The 24,602-nt window shown below is 44.3% G+C and overlaps 1 protein-coding gene across 5 annotated transcripts in view; it reads right to left on the reverse strand.

The window, feature by feature from the left end:
• Positions 1–2,916: 2,916 nt before the first annotated feature.
• Positions 2,917–24,602, reverse strand: part of TPD52L1 (tumor protein D52-like 1) — a 37,074-nt gene continuing 15,388 nt past the window's right edge. The window contains exons 3-7 of one of the 5 annotated variants that reach the window (XM_010148768.1): positions 17,525–17,626; positions 10,421–10,435; positions 7,727–7,765; positions 5,971–6,031; positions 2,917–3,048 (exon numbers count right to left, since the gene is read on the reverse strand). In XM_010148768.1, the coding sequence (XP_010147070.1) occupies positions 2,917–3,048; positions 5,971–6,031; positions 7,727–7,765; positions 10,421–10,435; positions 17,525–17,626 (349 nt within the window). Of the gene's footprint in view, positions 3,049–5,970; positions 6,032–7,722; positions 7,766–10,420; positions 10,436–11,400; positions 11,408–12,012; positions 12,016–14,224; positions 14,248–17,524; positions 17,627–24,602 lie in introns of those variants that run through there. The other 4 variants (XM_010148769.1, XM_010148771.1, XM_010148773.1 and 1 more) reach the window with 4 other exon arrangements.

Here is a 24,602-nt window from a genome sequence, read left to right on the forward strand (position 1 = left end):
CGGCACGGTGGGTGCCACGGCGAGGCCAGAGACTGCGCGACTAACTGCTGTGTCACCTGCGGCGGGAGGGAGGCCACTGTTAGCAGATAATGACAGCTCCCACCTGGAAGAACGGTAGGGTGGAGAGCTGGGGCTGGCTTCTCTGCCGGCAGTGGTTGCGCCCCGGGGAACCTGGGCAGAAGAAGCTGCGCTTCACTGAGCCGCAGGAGAGGGGTCAGTGGGGCTGGCTGCCATGGTGTGAGGGCACGGGGCCTGCTGCGCTTGCTCCCGCGGTTCCGTCCCACTGAGGCGCATGAAAACCGTAGTCGCGGTCGGTTTGCGCTGGAGGCCAAGCACGGGAGTCTGCGGGTGTGCTGGAAGGCAGAACCGGGAACATGCCTGATGAAGTGGCCGGAAAAGGATGTTGGATGGAGATGCGGCGCAAGTGCTACCCCAGCAGGAGTGGTCGGTGCACGCGAGGCAGGAGGAGGCTTTGCTGGCTGGCGCCAGGCCCTTCTGCAGGGGATCCTGGGGATGGGGCGTTGAGCCCCGGGCAGCAGTGCAAGGCAGGTAAATATGGTCCTGGGAAACGGGGATGCGGCTTGAGCACGCGTTGTGTGGGGTTTGGTTTGGCCAGCGGGTACTTTGTGTAGCATTACATCACCGCCGACTCGCTGCAGGGGCACTCGCGTCAGTTTTGGGTGCGAAAACCAAGGCCAGAAAGAGGCCTTGGTTGGAAGGAGGCCGGAGACAGCAGCACCATCGGAAAGCGTGACGGTGGGGTGCCAGCAAGGTTCCGCAACAGCTGGTGGGGCTGCAGGCTTCCCCGTGCGGTACAGGTGTGCGGTGTTCACGTGCAGGAAATGCGCGCTAGGCCCGGACCTGGCAGCGATGAGAGAACATCCCCTCCTCCACGTTTTAAGCTGGTTGGGACCAAGCTCAGTGGACCCAGACGACCTTTTCTGCCGTGCGTGTCACTGAACTCGGCTCAAGCATGTCTCTCCGTGGAACCTCAGCGGTTTCAAACCTTGGGCTGCAGCTTTCCATGGGGAATCGCAGGTCCAGAAGGGACCGGACGGGTTTTAAAATCTGTAGGAATGGCAGGCTGTGTTGCTGCCCTTTCCCATGATGCCCTGCAGAGTTGGGGCAAGGCTGAGAGGGGCACAGGACCACCTGGAAGCGCACCGGATTGAAAAGAAACCATCACAAAGTGTAAAAGAGTAAGAGAGAAGTTTATTTTTGGTAAGAATATCGATAACTTCATTTACACAAACTAAGTTGACCATAAATATCTTTTTTATTTAAATAAATTCACGTTTAAACCCACAAAAGCTAGCAAACTGTCACAAGAAAACTCTACTAAAACCCCCTAACTACCTGTTTCCATGCTAAAAATCACACTGAAGAGGCATTTGACAGCAATATGTCCAAAGTTAACTTCTGTCCAGTAGGACATTACGAAAGGACTCCCAACTCCGTAAAAACAGTAACAAAAGCCACAGAGGGAAAAAAGAAATCACGTGACGCCAAGTTTCCTGGCAAGGCTCTAAGCAGCGTGGAAGTTCAGCTCGCTAACAGGGATTTGAAGCTTCGGCCTACGCTCAAACCAGCGCACCCCCTGTGAAAGCAGCCGGACTCTCTCCCACCTGCCTGACGCTTGACCAAGGGAGGTTCGCTCGGCGCAGCCCGGCGACCAGAGTGGCGCAGCATGCAGACGGACACATGCTCACGAGACAGCGAGGCGGTGTCACCAGCAAGCGGTTCTTCTCCTGGCAAAGAGCGGTAAAGGGATGCAAGGAAACACACTGAAGCGAAGCTGCGGGAGGGCGGGCTCTCGGCGAGCTGGCTGATACAACGCGGTTGGTGGAGGTACATCTCGGAGCAAAGCACGAAATTGGACACCGGAAGTACCTGCTCGCCTTGTGCATGTGTGTGTCGGGGAAGGGAGGTACATGTCGGAGCAAAGCACGAAGTTGGACGCCGGAAGTACCTGCTCACCTTGTGCATGTGTGTGTCGGGGAAGGGGGTTGGCGGTGGCTGTTCGGAGGTGCGGCCGGAAGGCAGGGACTCTCCAACCTATGGCACGTCTCAAGCCAACTGCCGTGTTTCTTTCGCTTCAGGCTGTGCCTTGACCGAGGCGCGTAAATCCACCTTCCCTCGGCTTTGAGGGGAAGGAATGGAGGCAAAACTAATTCTTAGGGACTCCCTCCGCTTCAGTTCCCTTTGTCACTAACTTCCACCGTCAGACCTTATCAAACCACGGGCAGCACGCGAAACAACGTGGTTTCAGACGGAAGCTCTTCCGGCAACGACGATCCTCTTCAGCCAGCAGCTGGGATCGGTTCCGTCTGTGCGCGAGTGACGAGGTGTCTCTTTCTGGCTGCCTCTGCTCACTAACGGGTGGAGGGCAATGCCAGACCGCAGCCGTGAAGGAGAAAAAAACGGTTGTGACAGGAAGTGATTTAATTCTGTTAGGAAAGAGATCCTGAGCAAAGGGCACCGGGGATGGCTGGCAGCCAGCTGGTACAGGGGCTACTGCTGGCAGCAGCGATCTGTGCGCAGCCCTCGGTCCATCCGTCCCACGTGGCACTGAGAGGGGAGTTGGAAACCGACGGAGAGGAAACGGTAAACTCAAAGAAGTAAGAAATGGAGACCGGGAGGTTGTTGGAGGGAGGTTAGGTTAAAACGGGCACTGGTTGGGTCACTTAACATCGAATTCAGCCCACTGTAAGTCAACGACCTGGGTGTGGGATGCACGGCGTGCCAAGTGCCTGACGATACAACGGCCCGTCTAAAACCCAGATGGAGAGAGGAAGCGTTTCTTCAGCACAAGGCCGGGGCGGCGGTTTTTGGAAGCTGACAAAACTTGTTGCACAAGTGGGGTGGTGAGGGCAAGTCTCTTAAGAGAGGCAGACGAGGCGCAGGGGGTCCTGTGGTCTAACACTGGAGCTCTTCCTCGCTCTCGGGGAGGCGGGTGCCAGCAAGAGAGCTCTGAGCACTGGCGTGGGCCGCAGAGCTGAGAACTTCCTCAAAGTTCCCCCCTGTGTGGCCTGTCCCACCAACCTTGGTCTGAAACAAGGCAAACAAAGAGAACAGCAAGTTCCTCTGCTCACACCATACCAAGTCCCACTTGCATTCCACCCCATGGCCACGGAGGGCTGGGAACTGTTTGAAGCAGAGAACATGTGGGGGTGGGTTTTTCTTAGAACAGAAGCTATAAAAATAGTCAAATAAAGCAGCGCCTTTCCTCTCCCAGTTTCTAAACTTCAAGGCTGCAATCATAAAATCTGCCAGTGGCATTTATCGTACACTTAAAAGGAGCAGTCCTAAAGCAGATCCCAGGCAGGATCCTGGAGCCTACCAGTAAACCTTCGTGTGGACCTTTTACACGCTCACTGGTATTTTCCAGTTTTAGGAAGGCTGAAGAAGAGATGGGTATTAAAGGGAAGTGGTTCCTTTGCCGGTCAAGTGGCCCATCCGCCAGCAAGGGTAACGCAGCTGCTCAAAATACATAAACCCTGCTGGGATTTCCGGCAGGAGGTGGAACCGCAGGACAAAAGCAGCCCCTCATCTCCCTTTAGGTACTCCTAGCTACCTCGACAGCGACACATAAAGCTGCCCATGGCACTGCCTGAGGAGGGGGGGGAGAGGGGAGAGAAGCATCCAATTACATTAATGGAACATGTATGTATATGACTATGTGCTCACAGGTCATCTACTTTCAAAATGCTTCACTTGTGTTTACAAATTCAGCAAAGTATTAAAAAGGAAAACCAATATGACTAAACCTCTGCCACAGAGTTTTCCTGACAGAGCTTTACCTAAACATTTGGAAATGGTCAAGAGGAAATGAGGAAGAGCCAAAGCTGTTTTGACTGGGTCGCCTCAGTAAGAGAACGTTCTCTTGTGGTTGGGCTGATAGGCCCACTTGAAATCGATTCAAGCCTGAAAATAGGGCAAAACTTTTTACTCCATCCCAGAACTGCAGCAGGACTTAAAAGACAAGCTGGCATTTTCCCAGCCTGTCAGCCACTAAGGGCTTAGGAAGATTATTTTAATTAAATGAACTTTATGTCCTTAGTTTCCAAAGGATTAATCCTATATAATCCTTTGTTTCATCAGCTAGCACAGGAGCTTGCCTAGCTTGAAAGTTCAATAAAATAAGGTAGTAGGTAGGCTTGATATTTGCTCTGACAGTTTGAGTCACGGTTATTAAATGCTCCCCATCTCAAGAGGTAAAAATCTGTATCAAGACTAGTGGGCTGCGCTGACTCTCAGGAAGTTATCGGTCCATCACTGCCTTCTGCAAACAGCAACACAAAACACCTTTATTGCTGAACGTTGGTGGGCCCGAACTTGCAGTGAAATGTGGCCACTGCCTAGCAAAGCTACCACTCAGTTTTCATGGCTAAACTCATGTCTTTTATTTGCCAGTTAAAATTCTCAAAAGCACATTGATTCAGACTGATCAGAGTGACTGTGGAAGTAGACTATTCCTGCACGATTTCGGATGACTCAGATAAGGTGCATCGGAATCTGGACACATCAAAATCAGAAATATTCAGATGCAGTTTCATTTGCTGTTTGTTTTTCTGCCTACTGTTCCATCTGGAAACAAGAACGACGCAAGTCACTTCACTGAACGCCCCTGGCCAGCACCCAGCGTTTACGCAAACTTTAAATTCGTCAGTGCCTGATTTTCAGAAAAGTCGGAGAGAGTCAGGCACCCAGGTTCTGTTGATTTCCAGGGAAAGCTGAACCAACACTCTCTCCTGAGAAAGCTGCAACCCAAAGTCCAAACTGCAAGAGCAAATAAAATCCAATTTGAAACGTGACTTCTAAAAGTCTGTAACCTGAACATCCGTTTTGGCTGACTAGAGGACACTGTAGGACCAGTGGTGGTCTGTGGCTAATGTGGGAGGTGGGGGGAGATGACAAGACTACTGCTGTTCTCTTCCTTTGTCAGGAGTCTCTCGGGGAAGCTGTTCACTTTTTCAGACCACAACAGAATCCTAGAATTGAAAGGACAGCCTCCGACTTCTCCCTTGCCCCCATCTTCCAAACCTCGGCAGAGAGGCAGGGAAAAAGCAGCGCAGCGCTGAGTTAAGCTGGTTAACTAAAGATTCCTTAAAGGATGGTCTGAGCACCCTGAACACGACAGGCGAAGGGCTGGCACGACAAACAGTCTCCGCCAGAAGAACCCCTTTGCTTAATCAGCGAAATAAGATCAGGCTCCCCAAGCAGAGCACTGTGAGAAGAAAGGGTCTTCAGAGCTCTGCAGTTTGAACTGATTTCTCCTCCTTCTCAATGACACAGAGGTGACTGGGAACAGACATCCTCAGGCAGAAAGGACAGCACTCAGACTCGTCCTTTAGCCCTCAAAGCAAAGCACAAGGCTTTACGCTGTCCCACTCACAGACTTGACATAACTGGAGAAGGAATGCATTTGTGGAGTCTAGAAGCAAATTTGGGAGCTAGAGGTACCACTGAAAGCTTTTAAGGGTAGGTTTAGTGACTGAATGGGTACAAACAGCACTGCCCTTTTCCAATGCAGTTTCTTCTAGCTTGTGAGTGGTGAGAAAGTAGAGACAGAGGAGTTTGGAGCCAAGAGCCACGCAGGTAGCGTGAATCACACCCGTTATACAGCAGCTCCCCCAGCTGGGTAAGGGGCACGTGGTGAGTGCTCCTCTGGATCTGACCGGAGCGTAGCTCAGGGAGGGAAGTTCACCCCTCAAAGCACGTGGCTGCGCCTGTCTGGCAGGGCACGTCGCAAAACTCACAAGGCCACACCGCTTTCACAATCTGACCTCCCACCTGCCCTTGGCTCTGCCGTGCACAGCGTGAGCAGCCGTGCTCACACCCCACGAGATGCCTCTGCTTCCTTGCACTTCTGTGAAGTGCTTGTTGGAACAGCAAATTCAATCGCTACCCTGTACAGACCATAGGAACAGCTAAGCATGCAATCCATGTAACTCTGTCTCCAGCCTTTACCTTAAGGCTTGTGACAGTGGTCTCAACCTTCTCCTCAAACGATTTGAAAGTTGGAGAATTCCTAGGAGAAAAAGTTGAAGGAAAGAAGAGTCAGTCACAAACGTTAATGGGGTAACTCCAGAGTTTAATCAGGCAACAGTGCTGGACAGAACGAAGGCAGGCTGGCTGGCAGCACAGGGCTGTGCACTGACAGGGTACGAACAGCCACTTGTGCTCTGTCAGTCAAATCCAATTATGGTAATTGGATGAGTACTTTTTTAGCTACAAATTTGCAAAAGCAGAACCCGTCTAGTAACTGAAACCAGTGACTGGCCTGCCTACCCTCTGATATATTTACCCTTGTGCTGGTTTTAATCAAGACAGAGTTAATTTTCTTCACACAACAATCATGTTCTCAGAAGAACAACCAGCAAACGCCAGCTGCGGTGCTGCATTTCTCTGGTTTTATCCATTTCTGTGGTTGCTGTAATGAAGTTAACATTTTATTTCAGCTGACTAGCTAGTGTACAACTGACATAACTAAAAAGATGGGAGTTCAATGTCCTGAGCCTAGGATGAAGGAGATTAGAGGTCCATAGAAGCAGGTCCCAGCTTTCTTTGAGGAACCATGACTCCCCACTCTGATTTTGTGACCGCAGGTGTATCCCTGCTGCTTTCAAAGACAAAGATTGGTTCCTACGTGACCTAAAACACAGCAGTGGTCTTTTGCCACAACGGAGGGTGCCCTCACAGCGGGACAACGAGGCAGAACCACTTTACCCTGGCAGGTGCTCCTGCCTGTGTCAGCCATGGGGAGAGGCAGACACAGGCAGGAGAAAAGCGATGAAGCCAATGGCTCTGAAACCGTAGCGTTCCAGTTCATCCGCTTTGCGCATTCCCAGGCGCGTGATGCCCGCCTCTATTTCTGCAAATACATTTACATCACATATCTCATCAGGCTAAGTTAAACTGACCCTAATTTAAGGAAAGGGCGAATGAAGCCAACTGGAAAAAATAATGCAGGTTTACTTTTGGCTTCTGTTAAACAGGTGACAAACTGTTCACATGGCAAGAAGTGTCAGGAGGAGAGAGAAATTGCGTTTTACAACTTACACTTGACCCACAGGTCACACCGGTGAATGCTTGCCTTAAACTATCCACCTGCTGAAGCTGAATGAATTAGCATCCATCCCACAGTTAGAAGATTTGTTTTCCCCACGTGCTTGGCAGGGAGTGGGGATATTCATGTATTTACAGCGGAAAAAAAAAGCTGGATCCTAATTTTATTGAAAACAGTCAGAGCTTTACTTGAACAGACATCAATATTTGGCTGCAGTCAAGTAAAGCATGATTATAGCCATTAAAATATGAAAGGACTCATATAAAATCCCTCCATAGGAGCATGAGCCAAAGCCTGCTGGAGTGGAAAGCATCTCTGGCGGTAATGGGCTTTGGATGATGTTCTAGAGACAGCAAAACAACTGAATTTCAGATTCAGTAATACAAACCTGATAACAATCAGCTACCCGAATGCATCTCAGAACTGCTACGTTTACTCTGAGGCTTGTACAAGGGATTTAACAGTTAATACAATTAAAAGGAAAAAACCCACAGATGGCCCGTCCTGCAGCCCTTATCTACATGAATAACCTTAATTGATTTAAGTGGGACTATTCATCCAACTAAAAACTGAAGGATCAGGATCAAAGCATGCAAATCCCTCCTCATTACACTGCTGACCATCACCATAGCAAACAGAATATGGGTGGCATATTACCTCATCGCAGGCATGCTGATGGAATGGCGAATAGAGTAACTGTGGGATGAAAACAAAAGGAAAAAAAGCTGTAAAATCCAGTTTACACCATGATTACAACATACCATTTTAATTTTTTTAACTTGACTTTAGACATGTATTTTCAAGAGCGCTGGTACGCTTCCTCTCCTGGTGGCAACAGCGTGTCGAACTCACCTGTGAATTCCAGCTCACTTTCAGCCCTGAAGACCTTCCCAACACATTCTCATGTCAGCAGTTCAGTAGCGCTCCAAAGAATGCTGCGGAACAGCTCCTGACAGTACCCACCGAAATGACAGAGACAACATGCGACAGGGAATGGAGAGCTACCTCCGCGCTCCGCACTGACAGACGACAAGCTCTCTGAGCGCAGCACGCCTCAGGTTTGTGCTAAGTAGGCCTCAGTTTGTAGGGAAGTAAGGCAACTGCCTGCCTTTGCTGCACGCACAGTCCAAACAGCCCGTGCTGGCCACCCAGTTTGCACAGGCTCCTGCACAACCCACTACCTGAACAGTGGGTTTCTGCAACCTGAGAGGCAGCTCTCAGCTGCAGCAGTTGCCGTCCCCATCCCTCTAGGAGGTTTCACCTCCTCCTTCACACCTCAACACTACCAAGGGTAGGAAGCTGTTTTCCGCAGCTCTCGTTCAGCTCTCCTTGAGACACTTCCCTCCTCAGGCTTCCCAGCAGCAAGAGTACTGGAAGGTTGGCACGTGGAGGACAGAGCCGCTGTGTCACTCAGAGACCCCCAAATCACCTTGCACACCTTCTACCTTGCAGATGGCTGCTCACCCTAACCGCCTGACCTACTTACATTAGCCACATCCTCCCACCCCGGCCAACTCCGCTCTCACAGCATCACCTGCTCCGACTGCTGGGAAGCATCAGGCCTGTTCGGAATACGAACCTTCATTTGAAGTGTAAGAACTGTCCGTAAGCATGTTTCCATCAGAACATTTTACGTAAACTGTGCACTGCCACAGTATGTATTGGTTCAAAAATTCATCCTCGGCTACTTTCAGAGGAGACTGACAGCTGCGGCCTGGTCTGACTGAGAACAGTGAGAACTTTAAGGGACACTGACGTTTGGCTGCAACCAAGCAAAGCACGATTGCAGCATTAAAACATGAACGCTCTCATATAAACAGCACGTGCGTTTGTTCTAAACTATACAAATTCAGAGCGGTGCTGTGTCTACACGCCCACATATTTATTATTTTCCCAGGATCAAGATGCAGAAATGGGGGCAGGGAGAGGAAAGAGCTATTTGGCAAGCAGGTAGGGCAGAGATCTTATACCAACTGTTTGCTGGTGTGTGTATTTTAAGGCTTCTGCTAAGCTCGGATGGACAAGAACTGACAGCAGACAATGCAAATGTTTCATGTTCATTTTTTCCCGTCATTTTTAAGACTTATGAAAGATTAGCCCAAACATTTCACAAGTGCAGCAAATCTTTAACAATCCTACTTAAATTAAACAAGCATGCTTGCCATTTTAGTCTTGTAACACATGACAAATAGGCAAAAATAACAATTTGGAAGTATTTCAGCATAGGCTGCTCCTCTCCTAGTAGGAAAACAGTCCAAATACGAAGGTCCAAATAAGATTACATTGGCCCAAATTAAATTCACAGAGCTGAGAGATGGCATGTGACAGACAATCTAAATACAAAGCGCACATTTCACTGAGTTCATCTGTTCATTCCTTTAAAGAGGTAAGGACACAAGTTATAAGAACTGTGACATCTTTTACTAGAAGCCTAAAACATAAAGCTTTTTTAAAGACACATGTCTGTGACAGCGATCAGCACACAGGCAGAGAACAGAAATCCTTCCTGACAAAGGTTGCTAAACATTACATTTTGGTTTCATGTCAGAGTGAGATGGAGAGGTCAATCTATGCCCCATTCTGAAGCTTTCTCAGTGAAGAAAGAGTCCATGTTAGGATTACTCAGCCAAACAGAAAAGTTGTTCTTGAGCTGTCCGGTGCACTGCCGATGCTACAAGGCTGGAGGGACTGCAGGGGGTTTGGGGCTGTTCAGCCCCTCTGCTGGATCAACTGATGTAAAGTCAGACTACTTACAGAACCTTTCAGCACACATAAATTTGTTTTATAATTCATCGTATACTGAAGTGCTTTACAGCATCAATACATTCAAGCTCTGAATATAAAGAACCCTTTTAATTGTGTTAAGAACTTGGCCTACTGCTGAAAATTTCCCCGGGACTCACGAATCTTAAAGAGTGACTGTGAACACTTCATGACTAATATACTTTTGCTTTATTGAAGAGGAGGTAATTAAATTCTTTGTACAGTCTTTACAAAACTCTGCAGGCTGAATAGAATTTTTACTGAACATTTGCTGTTTATGTTCCAACCTCTGACAGAAAAAGATGGTTGAGAAAACGGTATTATGTATTAATAGGTTTTCCTAAGAGCAACACCTTTTGTATGTGATCATTATTTGAATTTGAGATTAATCTACTCAAGAGCAAGGCAAACACTTAGTCCAGTCCTTTCTCATTATACTCACCATGCTGTAAAAATGAGGCATTACAGTTTAAGGAGCATATATTTTCATCAAATAGAACAATGCTGAAAGGAAAGCGGTTACTGCATTACATTCCATAAAAGAAATCCCATACAGAGGCAGTATTCAAGGAGAGTAACATGTCTTACCCAATTGAATGCGATCTGTGGTGGATGCATGAGGAAAGAAAAGCAAAAGTTAGAAGTATTATGAAAACGTAACTAAAATACGTATGTACATCTGTAGCATGTCAGACGACCCAAGAAGAAAAATACAATCACTTGCATTCAAACCTTGATGCTGGAATTCACACTAGGACATGGATCAGGCAAGATTCCTTCAAAGCACAAGCAGTCACCCACTCCTTCACTATGCAGTCGCCTACTGTGTGTGCAACGCAGAACGGGAGTTCTGTCTGCTAAATTTCGTGTTCTCCTCATGACATCAGATGTAAACAATGCTAACTGATTTCCCTCCCCAAATCGTACCTTAATCTCATTAAAGTTTAGGTGAACTGGAATTGTACGTGTATGCCAGCAGCAAAGGTCTTGCCGCCCGCAGATTTCTTCATCACATCTCTAGGTTGAGAAAAGTATGGAAAAAATAAGGGGCTTTTAATTCCTAAAATGACATTCTCTAAAATACTTCTTCCTTGTTGAAAACAATACTTGAAACACTTCGACGCTGTTTTCCAGCTCACAAGAAACTTAATTAAGGTGGCAGAACTGGGAGATGCACACTGACATACAATATTTAAAGGATGTCATTAAGGATCCGCAGTCGAGAAACGATGAGGCAGACAGCCTCTCTTTCATCTGTGCGTTATTGATGCAGTCTTTAATTACAGACCACTTCAAGGGAACACCTGCCTCACGCGGTGAGCCAGAGAGATGGTGCACACTTAATGAGCATCTCTTCAGTATGTACTTTTTGCATCCTTTTTCAATGCAGTGTGGTGCATTATTTACTGCACAACATTCATACCTTGCTCTGACGGAAAGCACTGATTTACATATCATCATCATGTATACTGGTGCTTCTCAAACATCCATGGATTTATCTTCACAACACGTTCCTGCTTACACCAGATTATGTAATACCCTTGCCATATGAAGCCTCCTTGTACTACCTGCTGACTCCCAGTAAGAGACACCCCATTCTCCATGCTCGTAGATACTCTCACAGCCATATGATAAGGAAATCTGTGTTCCCACTGATTAATACAGAAGTATTCCTCTATAGCCCTCCTGAGTCACTGTAATTTGTTTTTTGTTTCTGTGGTTTTAGGCTTTGAAGCTTATTGAAGGCTTAACTTCATGATGCAGCTCTAAAAAGCAGCACAAAGGAAGTGGGCACTGTCATTAGAAATGAGAGAAAACAACTGCTTCACCCATCAGCAAAAGAAACGCTTATGGAATTACATTCTGAAGCAAGACAATGTACTATTTGCTTTAGAGGGGACATGACCAAGACGGAGGTTTAAAAATGGTAGTCTGGGGTACGACAGCTACAACAGTTCAAGGAATTCATCTCCCAGTGAGTTCAGCAACAATTTTAAGTTCCCAGGTCATCCCTAGATCACAGATATCCTGGAAATGCACAGCAAAAGGCTGTGCGAAATCTCCACCACAACACAAAAAACACCCCGAAAAGGCAGAACAATACACAGCAAAAATCAACACCCACAGCACTACAGCGGATTAATTATACCTGAGCCATCTCCAACAGATATTGGCCTAACCTGCTTCAAAATACCTCCTATGACAGAGATTTCAGAGCCTTCAGAAACAACCTGTGCCCCTGTTCAGCTTTATGGCCAAACACTTTTCCTGATATCTCATCCTCCCTCTCCGTTCATTATTTAGCCACATTTGCTTAGCCTAAAAGCCAACTCATTCAAACACTCTCACTGCTTGTATTTTCTGAAGCTGATTTTTAAATTTTTAAAATTTTTCTCCCCATTCCTTCCAGTTCATCTGCACACCCTTCCAAAAAGTGGTGCCCTTCACCAGCCCCAGTACTCCGAGTATGAGAGCTGAGCAGAGCAATTCTTTCCCGAACCTTATAGACAACATTCCCGCAACACTTGATGGAATTAAGCATGTAATGGCTATGCCAGCACTGACTCCTGCTGCATTCCTGAGCCACTAGCCTAGCACTTGCTAGGCCCTAATCTGCAAAGCCACTGCCCAGCTGGCTGGTCAGTGCTCCACATCTCTGCTTTGCCTTTTTTTGGGGTGTTTTTTTTTGATTTTTTGGGTTTTTTAACCACCTGTCAACAAGGCACCTTACACTTTCCCACACTGAATTTTATTTTGTCGTTTAAAATAAACTTGAATTCTGATCCTGCTGTCTAAAGTGCTTGCATTCCCTCCCACTGCAGTCATCTGGGGATTTCAAGTGTACACATGATGCCATCATCTAAACCTGTAACGAAAATGCTGAAGAGTAACAAACTCCGGTCACTTGCCTGGAAAATCCTGCATTATGCTGAGCTGCTGGGACCTGTGCTTTAAAAATCATTTTCAACTCTCTATGCCCTCTTCCTGCTAAGGCAGTAACACCTCAGCTGTATTTCTCTAGGTCACTTACAGGAGCAAAACCAGTATGGACAGCCTTACTGAAGTCAAGCTCTAGCACATCTCCTGCCTCCCCCCTGTCCTCTGTGACAGGTGCTGTCAGTTCACAATAATAGTTCTTGACAAACTCTTCTATGCTTTTGCCATCATGCTATCTTCTAGATGATTAGAAAATAACAGCTTCATGCACTCCTGCAGTATCTGCTTTGTATTTTCCACAACTGCCCTTGCCTTTTTCCAGGGGGATGAACTTTGCCTTCTTCCACCCCTCTGGAACCTCATGTGCCTCCTGTGCTGATTCCCGTTCTCTCTGAGGGGCGCATTCAACTCCTACAGTCATGTCCCCAAGCTGTCCCTCCCTACAGTCTTCTGTCTCTTTCCACAAGTGCCTTCTAACTCCCGGCAGGAATTCATCTACCTGAATTCTAACACAGCAAAATACTACCTTTATTCATCTTTAGAGCTGGCTCATCCCAGGCACTGAATTTGAAAGGGGTCTGTGTGATCATGCAATTAGAGAAAACGAGCGAGACAGCTGAATGAAGGATGTATGAGCAGCAGAACTGCTGACATCCTAATTTGCATGCATGCCTTTGTTAGCTTAATCTTTAAGTGCATTTTCTTGCGTGGCAGTAATGTATGTGGTAGAGTACACGCAGTAGTGTAGTGTACATCGATTCCTTTTTAAATATTTTTTTTTTAAGCAAACAAAAATATCAGGAAGTCTCCTGCTCGGTATCACACCTCGTTTCTAAAAAGGCCATCAGCAGGGCTGAAACCCTCAGATCCACACGGACAGCCGCACTGCATGAAAAGATCCAAACTTTGCCAGGATGCAAAGGAGCGAGGGATGAATACCCTGCACTCCGTATCACACCTGTGCTCTGCATGGCAAGAGCCATGCTGAATGTCAGCCTAACCGCTGCTTCTCGGAGACGTGAGCCACGCGACTTCCCGACGAGTGACGTGGGACACCCCTCCTCCCCTTTCCCTTCCTTCTACATGTCAGAAAATGTTAAAGGAGATAATAGGAATTGGAGGGGCAACAAAAAAAATCCTGATGGCATATCACTAATCACAAGGGCGATTCACAAAGAATCTATTATCTTAGCTGTGTTACTAGTGCCTGGTTTGTATCCCAAAGCAAAAGTATGTCTATACTGGCTTTGTATGCTTTCCTGGTATTTCTAGTAACATGATAATATTAAATAGAATGCGTTACAATTACAAAGAGACCTTACAACCACTAATAATGAATACCAAAATTTAGAAGATGTAAAATGCTAATGATAATTCATGCACAAAATGAATGAGCTGTGACACTGGGAAGCTGGGGTGGGGATGAAAGAGAAGCACAGCAGTTACATGAAAAGCACTTTTCCCCAAAGGGGTGGCTTCTCTGTTCTTTAAGACACATGGGATTTTGTCATTTTTCTTTCCTTTTTGTAGATTTCATCTTCTTGAATTCTAACACAGCAGAATAGCACATTTGGGGAAGTCTATCTGACCTATCGCTGATATATGATATTTTACTAAATATTTTCAGAGCCTGTACAAGATGAAATATCTTTCAGGTTATTAATTAAGCCCCTGTATGTTCAGGGGCTTAATTAATAGATGTGTTTTATGTGGTGGTCCGTACAGTTGCCATAGCAGGCACCTGGAAAGCAGAATTTTGTTTCACAAGGCAGGCAGGCTTCAATGTTTAGAGTCAGGCTGACTAGAAGCCCTTTCAAATAACCACCACCAAGAGCAGGGGTGTAGAAGACAAACACTCCAGACTGCTGAACATACTGGGAATTATGATGATCGTCTGAATTTCAGAAATCAGTTTCAAGTGTCTGCTCTGAATGAAAGCAAAACAGGGATTTGCATCTGGATGCCACTGGTGACTATCAGACTTAATGCCTAACCAGAGAATTAAGCCAGAGCCTGATGTGTTTAAATCAGCATTATGGGAGTGGGCGGTGATAATCCATATACTAGATCACTGAAATAAAACCATTTGGATTAGCAAAAAAGCAAGCAAACAATGAAACAAAGAATGCACGCCCCTGTACAAGCTTACTCCCCCAAACATGGCTGGCATTGGAGTGAGAGAGGGGAAGATTTTTAAAACCAGGTCATTGAAGTGATAAGGTTTAACACTGTGACCCCACACAGAACTGCACCTGCCCGGGTGGAGCAGAGATCTTCGGCCAGCTTTGTTGCTGAGGGAAGCATACTGACCATCACTCCAGACTGAGGATGTTCAGCAGATAGGGAAGGGCCAAGTCATGCCACGCGCTGTGCAAATATGGGATACTGGCTATACTGCTTGCTTCTTCACCATCAAGTGTCAAGAAAGAGTAACAATCCACAAAAAATGGCAGGACAGTAGTTCATATTTTCCTGGAAAATTCCCAACCACGTTCAATGTAATAATTTTGATCAAAGAAAGCCACTAGAAACAAGCTTCTTGATTAATCAAAATGCTTGTGGATTTAGCCTCTGCTTTGAGTCCTCGGCTAATGGGATAGATACCACCCAGCCGCTTTCCAAGCGCTAGTCAGAAGCATGATCACCATGGAGGTGGGGACTGATACCAACCAGTAAGACAAAGGAATTTGGTAACTGCGATTAATTAAGGGAAATATTGAAGGAAAAACATGCAAAGACATACCTGCCTTTGCAGTCAATCTCACGCCCTGTCAAAGCACAAGCAACAGGGCCTGAGAAGCACTGAATTGTTAGTCATCCTCCCCTCCGTGACCAAGAGCCAGTGTTCAAGGTACTTGCACACCAACTCTCTGCTCACTGCTGCAGGATCTAAAGCACGGAAGAAGCAGCAGGACCCGTTCACTGAGCAGTGGGCTTGCCTTTCTTACAGGAGGAAACATTAGGAAAGAACAGAAAGAGACGCAGAGGATGTGTGGGTGCCACATGCAGCACACCCATCTCATGCCTTTCTCAAGAACACCCAATACAGCTATGAATGCAGGGAAGGCAGTAAGAAAAAGGAACTAAGGAAAAAGGCTTGTGAAAGCAACTCATGCGACTGCAGCCTCAGCCTGGAAAAGAGGAAACTGCAGTGAAATACGATAGAACCATCGGAAGTCATGAGTGGTGCGAAGGACAGCAGAGGGACCTACGCTCACTGTTCCTCACAACAGCAGAGCCAGAAGGCATCAAAGGAAAGGCCAGGGAGACCCAAAACAGGGAATGAATGAACAAATAAACCACACACTTCTTTACCACATAACCATTCGTTCTCTGGGGAGACATGTGTTACAAATGTCAAAAGCTCATACAAGTTAGAATAAATTTATGAAAGAAAAAAATTAATTCATGAAGAAAAACCCTTCAAAAGACTTTTAAATGAAAGCTCAAACCTTTGTTTTAGAAAGTTTTCAGCTCTCAGATTGCTGAATGCTAAAAATATGTACTAGGAAAATGTAGCTGCATGCCTCCTTATTCTTACATCCTTTTCTAGGCATATACTATGGATGTTTAACTGTATCGAGTCAAACAATTCTTAGTTTGTGTTCATACCCTGGTTGCAAGTTACTCGCTAGATTACCATTTTAAACTGCAGTGTGGAAAAAGACATTGTAAAGCAGATCATACAGTGATGAACATTTTCCTTTTTTAGTTTCACCTCGAAAACCTGTAGAACTTCCGTAACGGGTTTATCAAGCTGTAAGAGGTAGGTAAAAACGAGGGACTCTAAAGATTTCTTAAGACTCAGATTGAAAGTAAAAAAGTAGAAAAAAGTTTTAGCTGCCAAGAATTATACTTCAGCCATTTGTAGAGGGAAAAAATATACATATATATATATATATATTTGAAATACTGTAAAATGGAGTTACACAGATCTTAGGATACGGTTACCTCATACTCAAAAAAAATGACCAAAGAAGTGAGTACATACCAGTATGTCTAATACATAAGACCCTAATTCTGCAGCTCAAACAATATATTGCACTTACCCTTGTCCTTATATTTCATCACAAAAAATCAATTCCCTAAGTCACCTGAAAGGAAGTTGAAAGTTCTGTGATCCTGCTACCAAGCTGAAAACTGAAGTACTGGTTTACAGTGTACAATTTCTTTGTTTATGCTTTCATTCTGAGGAACTTTTAAGACCAACACTTTTAAACATACATCAGCATATAAAGACATTTAAGTTGCATTTAAGGGACGGTTCTCCTGACCTCAACTCGTGTTACTTTCATTATACCTTTTTTCATACATAAAACTGCAGAACAAAACTTTGCCTTTGCACATCTCAAAAAAGCTGCTGAAAGAAAAAGCCTGACATTTTTTTGATTTATCTTTCCACAAGCAGCTACAAGGCTTGATGATGTTGGTCTCCAGAATCCATATATGAATAAAACTGAGTTAATAAAAATCTAACAGCAATTTTGTGTTCCATTTTACTTGTATATTTCCTTGAGCTTGCAAAGTTATTCCAAAAGGATTTCAAATCACAGGTTTTTTTTTTTAAACCAGGACTCAAAAAAGATTAATCTCTTCATTCATCGTTATCCCTATTTGGTTGAAACCATGAATGTTATAAAATTCTGACTACAAAGTACTTGAACCTTTAAAACACTAAAGTAAAAGGAATAGAGCTGACATGACTTATACTTTCTGTCCTCAATATCAGACCAGAGAAGCAGTAGATCCCTATACCTCATATCTCCAAACTTCTTGCTGATAGCAGTTCCCACATTGCTGATAGCTGCTGTTGCTTTTTGTCCTGCATGGCTCAGGGTCTCATGTGTTTTCTTGTAACTGGAAACAAAAAATAGAACAGAGAGAGTCATAAGTATTAAAAAGGAGAGGCTAGAATCCTCTGCAATTAACTGCTTTTTCCCTTATTTCCACATCTTAAAGTCACATCCTCTGAAAGGTTAAGAAACGCAGTAACAAATGTCAAAGATGCCCGCTTCTGCACAGCTTCCCAAGTGCAGTTTAATCCTAATGTGAGCAAAACACTCTCCAGGGCAATCCTTCACTGCGTCCCTCCCCCTTGCAGAAAACACCCCTCGAGTGGGTCAGCGCAAGCTGTTTAGAAGTAGAATGCAGTGATTTTTTGAATACCTGTTTGATACATTCTCTGTCAATTCACATTTACATTCCTGAAATAGACACTTACTTGGTAGTAAAATCCACTGTCTAAAGCGTAGAAAAGAATCAGGACAGATAAATGTATATGCATGGAAGAGCAGAGTTTAAAAGATGCACTTCAAAATGATTTATTGATGTCAAATGAGACAAAATTGATCAAATCTGTTTCCATACGCTACAGTTTTACTTTTGAGTTTCTTTAAAGAAAGAAGGTTTTGGGAGAGACAGAGAAAGAAAGATGAAAAAATCTAGGCAGTGAATACATATTCTTAACAGCGCTGGATCCTTTTAGAAGTCAGTCGTTTAAGGTATAGCATACACACTCAAACACAGAATCATCCTAATTTACTGGTCTGGAATATATGCTCTGACCCACACAGACCCTTCAGTACAGTTAAGCTGCATTCTCAGAGTAATCAATAAGAATTTCTGCACAGATGCTTTTTTGCTGAGTAAACTAACTCTGAGCATGGCAGAGGCTTCCTTCCGAGTAAATTATCTGATACTCCCCGTGACGCAGACAAGCTCAGAATTAGAAGTACTGACCTAGTAACAAAAGCAGAGCACATTATAATCAGACTGTATCCTGTGGTGTGCGTTGGCAGGCAAGAACTGAAGAAATGATCATGAAAAATTCAGAAATACAGTTCCACTGATTCTACTTCTCCTTTGAACAAAAATCTGCGAGACTGCAAATGTGTACCAAAATACACTGGAGATTAATAAAAAAAACCCCCACTGCCTAATTCCTGAAACAGACTATTTTCTTCTTACTTTTAGGTATATGAAAGCAATAAAACTCTGTGGATGCAGGAGGGAAAATAAGAGAAGATTAACATTTGCAATACGGCACATCACATTTTACATAGTGCCCTTTCATACCTACCAGTACCTACTGCTCAAAGTGCTGTGTTGAGGACTGTGTTTTACAAACCACAGGTTAGAAGGCAGATGCCAAGTCATGCTCTGTTCTTTCAGACAATAGTCCATCAACAATTAATTTTTCCCCAAACAAATACTTTTTATTTTATGTCCCTACGCCAAAAAAATCTCTTACAGACGACCGACCTAACAAGTTCTAAAACTGCCAAGTGAAAGGGTTCCTCCTGGGAAGGTGCTTGTCTCTTTTCACTGACAGCAAGGCAGGCTACAGGGAGCAACTTAGACCACGGTAACATACCTCCTAGAAAAACAGAGTTAGATAAGCTGAATGAATCACATGCGCAATGTTGAAAGGCAACAAGGGCTAAAACGTTGCAGCAGTGACAGAAAGAGCACAAATTATAATTAGAAAGGTAGGAGCACTGCTGATGCCCGTTTTACTTCTTCTGGCAGAATACAAAGACCACTGAAAAGATTGTTTTCACTGGATCTCTTTTCTTCTCAGCCCTGGTGCCCCCATCCCTGGACACTGCAACCTCGCAGTGTTCTTATTTCACTGAGGCCTCATTCTTTAGTTTACCTAGCTTAGCAGCTCTGTCATTCTCTTGCTGTCAACGGACAAACTCACATAAACTGGAGTGGGATGAGAACCTAAAATTGATATTAATGATGCTTCAGACAAACTATGAGCATGTAGCTTTTTGAAAAGTGTTGCCTATGGGGAAAAAAACCCAAAGATTCTAATAGTTGTGTGTGTGCGTGTATATACACATATATAGGCATTTCTTAAAATGCCTACATTATTGCATATAACTCTTTTGACATTTTCCTAACAGAGAAGTTTCCTAAACCATTCAGCACAAGGGGAATTTTTGCTGATGACAAAATGAAGTCCAAGGCTTGTCTTCCAGGTGTAAAAGGTCCTTTTACTATTATTGTCCTATTATGGTAGCAAAACCTATTCATGTACAGGTTGACCATACCTTGTAAAATACTTTGCAGACAACCTTCGGAACTAATTGTTTGAAAAAGACACCTTGGAGTTCATTTTATTCACAGGCCTATTTAGCTTCATGAAAATCATCTCCATGGCTCACCTTTCTGCTGCACGTTCTTCACACTGCATAGAACTGTTAATAGTTCCAAAAGCCCCAACAGCAGACAGACCCGACTTTAATGAGGAAACACTACAGTCCCCTATATATTTCTGAGCATTATGTTGGTCAGAACACACTTTCTGGGAATTGGCTGAAACACCACCGATTTTGGCATTCCAACCAATATTGTGTTTTCTCTGTAAATCCCATAACACCAACATCCTCCCCAGTCTTTCCACTAGCAAGGAAGACAACGGAGAATGCATTCACATTCCTAATGCTTTTGACATTACATAACAGTGTAAATCCAGCTAAGGCTGTTACACAACTGGTCTTTTTTCAGCACCAACTCCAGAAGATATGACCTTTGACATGAACCTCCCCCTGCCCTGGCAATGCTGAAGAAGGAACAAAAAAATAACAAAGGTAAAAATGCAATACCTGTCAGCAGAGACAAAACAAACAGTAATTTGCATCTCAGTAGAGCTCATTGATAGTTTAAAAACCAAGGCTCCCCCCGATCTGTCTCTTCAGCATCATGCCTATCGCTATGCCTTCTCCATAAATAAGTCACCTCTCCATGGAGCACATTGCCTTACTGTGGTGAGACATGCTTTGCACTGATATACAGCGCAGTGTTTTGGCTCAGATATTTTTATCATCACAGTTATGCCATATTTACAGCATTCATTTTGATACCTTGCCAAACCCTCTGGTAACAGCAATCTCCAACATATTCTCTCTGACTTCTGGCAATCTTCTCGGTTGTATGTAGCATTAATAATCTGAGCCAGCAATTTTCATATCCTCATGTAACACAATCCAGTTTTAATGCACCAAACAGCTTACATAATTCTCAGAAAACTTTAAGAGCAAAAATAAAGCTGGATATTCCAGGTAAGACCTACTAATTCATTGGAAGAAGTGCTGTATGTATGGTTTAAGCCCTCCTAGCACCACCAAATGTTCCAACATGCTAAGTCCTCTACAATACCTGCACACTCTCACCCTTTGAGCGGCCATTGTTGGCAATCGCTGGGCAAGAACTGACCACCCAGCTGATCAGGACAAGTGACAGCATCTCAACAGGCAGCCATCGGCTGAAATAAGGTCAGGGACGCTGAACCTGAAGGCAGAAAGGCTCCAGCAGAAACAAACTCAGAGAATTTAGGACACAGAGGTTCAAGAAATACCACTTTCCACTTGTTTCCATTTGTTTTTACATAAATACATCACTAGGCTCTGTGCCTTTCTTAAACTAATGCAAAGATCCACGAGTTCAACAGCATTATGCCAGTAGCATTAGTAAAAGTAGAAACAGGCTGCTTGATTTAGGCAGTTAGAGTAGAAATGCCTTCTCTGGTTTTGTGGCATCTAAACATACTCCATAGCACAGAAGAATTGCTGGTAGTGGCTAACAAGGATCATATTCCATGCTTTTCACTTAGCACTTAACAGTAAATATTTATAATGTATTTCATAGACAAGAAAGACAAAACAAACATGGTATGTGAATTGCTGTTTCAATTGTAAATTAGTAAACAAAACTCACCTGGGTAATTTTGAACATTACCTTTTTTATGACATTTATCTTAAGGATAATCACCTTCTGATTATAATTTTTTTTTAAATATGGTATTTCTTTAACAAAAGCAATTGCTTACACAACTGATCATTAGAGGCTATCATAAAACATGCTGATATTGCAGTTATATTCTGATAATATGCCCAACACATTTAAAAGAAGCTTCACATCTCCAGCGCTGTAACACACTAATTAGGCAAAGTAGACTTGCAGCGTATTTTTACTTCTTTTTCACCTAACAGTCTCACACACTGCGTTTAGGTGGCACTATCATACGACAACCAGGTCTCCCTAGCTGATTTTTACAGCCAGCAAAAGCAAATGAAAGAAGATACTGTTTCATAAAACACAAAGTGTGAAGGAAATAGCGCTTCCTCTAGAGTAGAGCCAGGCAGCAGGCACACGGAGGGGTCAGAGAACTACATGTTTAAATGACCAACATCTGCAGGGTAAGACAGGATAATCACACAGCACGCACACATATTTGGTCTCATTTCAACTCAGTTCAGAATTTCCTGTCACGTGGCAACCTTCCTTCCTGGGTGCAGTACACGGACTGCTGACAGAAGTAGGCTACAAATACCACATTCGTATTTTGCATGGCGAGCTGCAACATCAGACCTACTAAAGTAAATGACAAAGAATTTAAATTCAGCTTCTGTAAGATTAGTACATCTGCTAATCAGTACATCTTCATTCAGCATTGTGCCTCTCCATCAATGCTTGCTGGCAAAATGAAATCATTTGAGAAACCCTCTTCTGTGATAAAGCCTGCATAAGATGGAACAAAATGCAAACAATTAACAACAAAACCATACAGCAGAACAGAGCCTGGTGCCACAAGCCATGCCCTACGGAGCTTGCTTCTTTTTAGTCCTCAAACCATTAGTCAGCTTACGAATGACGTTTCTGGAATCAATGTAAAGCATCTGGGTCTCCGACAAACTCTCAGCTAATACACTATTTTTTCTGACGATTTTCTGTGAAAAATGGGCTCAGCATTAACTAAATTATGCTAACACTCAAATGAAATAAATGCACATATGAATGGCAGATAGCATGTGCATAAAACATTCTCTAAGAGCATTCACATCACCATTTTGCCCACAAATGAGCTCCAAGGTGTTGTGGGGTTTGGGTTTTTTTTAGTGCTCCTGTGACATTCATTCACTTCATCATCAGACAATGACAGATGTACGTTTTTAGACATTCTTCCCTTTGCCAGGTGTCTTAAGAATGAATTGGAACTGTGCTGGCACTTGGATGGGTACACATGCCTCACTCAGTCAAAGGAAGTATGCCCCAGGTAGCTCCTCTCCCACAGAGAGAGGGGCAGAGCTGAGGGAACCGAACCTCTGCAGGTCGCAGGGGACCTGCCTGCAGCCAGAAATCTGTGCGCAGCACACGGCAGACAACTTTCATTAGGCTGGAGAGAGTCACGGGTCAGGAAAGGTGCCAGACAAAGGTGTCAAATGTTCCGTGCTGTCCTGCACTGTAATCTTCAAAACCTTGGGACAACCTTTGGAAAAACTGGTGGTACAATTGTGTAAAAGGCACTATCTGTGCAATGCAGCGTAGAATAGAGGAAAACCAAGCAGTTGTGGTACAGTTAATCTCCAGGCAGAAAAGCCACAATATGTTGGCTTAACCACAGATGAACTTAAGATGTTCCAGGCCAAAACTTCACAGTTCATCACACCTTAAACTATGCCAATAACACTTCCTGTGGGCTCTGTACTGGACACTACATCTTTTCCTTTCCTGCCTTTCTTTTCCTTTCCCTTCTTTCTCTTTCCTTTTGCTTCATGTCTGTTCTTCCTTTTCCTTCCACTTGTCCCTTCCCTTTCCCCTGTCCCGTTTCCTGGATGTTTTTAATCCTGGTCATTTCAGAGACTTCAAGTTACACCCAGGCCACCTCTTCCCTCCTTACAGTTAGATATACATACATACAGATATCTATAATATACACACATATATTTTCTGCTGCACAATGATAATTACAGTGGATTTTTCAAAAAAAAAACTAACACTATATTCACTGATCTAGAACAGAACACCTGACATTGCTGGGGAATTTCCATTAGCTGAAGCTGCTGGTGTAAACAAGTGGACACACATCTTTTAGAAAAGGGGCAATGAGATCAGGCTAAATTAACTTCTCCAAGTCCTTTCTCCAACCTTATTCTCCATTAATCCATCCTTCAAGTTCAAGGCCACCAATACATATGGAAAACCCTCTCTGAATAGGGTATGGAATGTTGCCTGATCTGACCCAGAGGACACAAAGTCAGTGGAAGTGAGAGAGTCCCTTCACTTCCACATAGCACAGGCTCACACACAGGTAAAGTGCTTGCTGAGGCCAACACACCTATTTCTTCACTGACACAACTGCTACACATGTTTGCAATTGTACAGAAGAAAATGTCCAAAAGGTGATTACACATTGCAATGAAAAGAAACACCCACATTTCTTTTACTACCAACCATAACCAGTATGTGTGTGGGAACATGGCATACTGAATTCCAAAAAGTCACAGTAGGACTGTGGTTGTCCACAAATTATATCTGACTTCCTAAGAAAATTCTGAACCTCAGGAACACTTTACTATATATTTAAAGTTATACAAATGAAGACTGCAGGTAGCACAGATTCTAAGTCTAAAACACATGCAGCTCAACTATTACCTTCTATTTTCTCATCACCTGGCAGAAATTTGAACTACAAAATGTTAAGTTCCCACTATTTGTGGAAACCCATACAACCATCCTCAGGTTCTCTATCAGCAGGACTAAGCTTGCTTACAGAGCTCTCAACCAGTAGCCAACAAATATATCTTTATTCTGCCTCTGGATAAAAAGACCAAATTCACACTGAATGCTCTTGTTCCCAATCTCAGGCAGGTGTTACACATAAGAGCAGAGCAAGACTGAAACCTTACTAAGAAGGTTTCAAACGAGAGCCACCACCGGAGAAAGCCCCAGGCACTCTCCAGGAGCTGTGCTCTTTGGAACTAGCACTTACAGTTCTCTTGATTCTGGCCACTAATTAATGAGATTTTCCGTTTCTGCAAGTGAC

This window comes from Eurypyga helias, unplaced genomic scaffold (genome assembly GCF_000690775.1).
Source record: "Eurypyga helias isolate BGI_N326 unplaced genomic scaffold, ASM69077v1 scaffold37283, whole genome shotgun sequence".
Classification (NCBI taxonomy): domain Eukaryota; kingdom Metazoa; phylum Chordata; class Aves; order Eurypygiformes; family Eurypygidae; genus Eurypyga; species Eurypyga helias.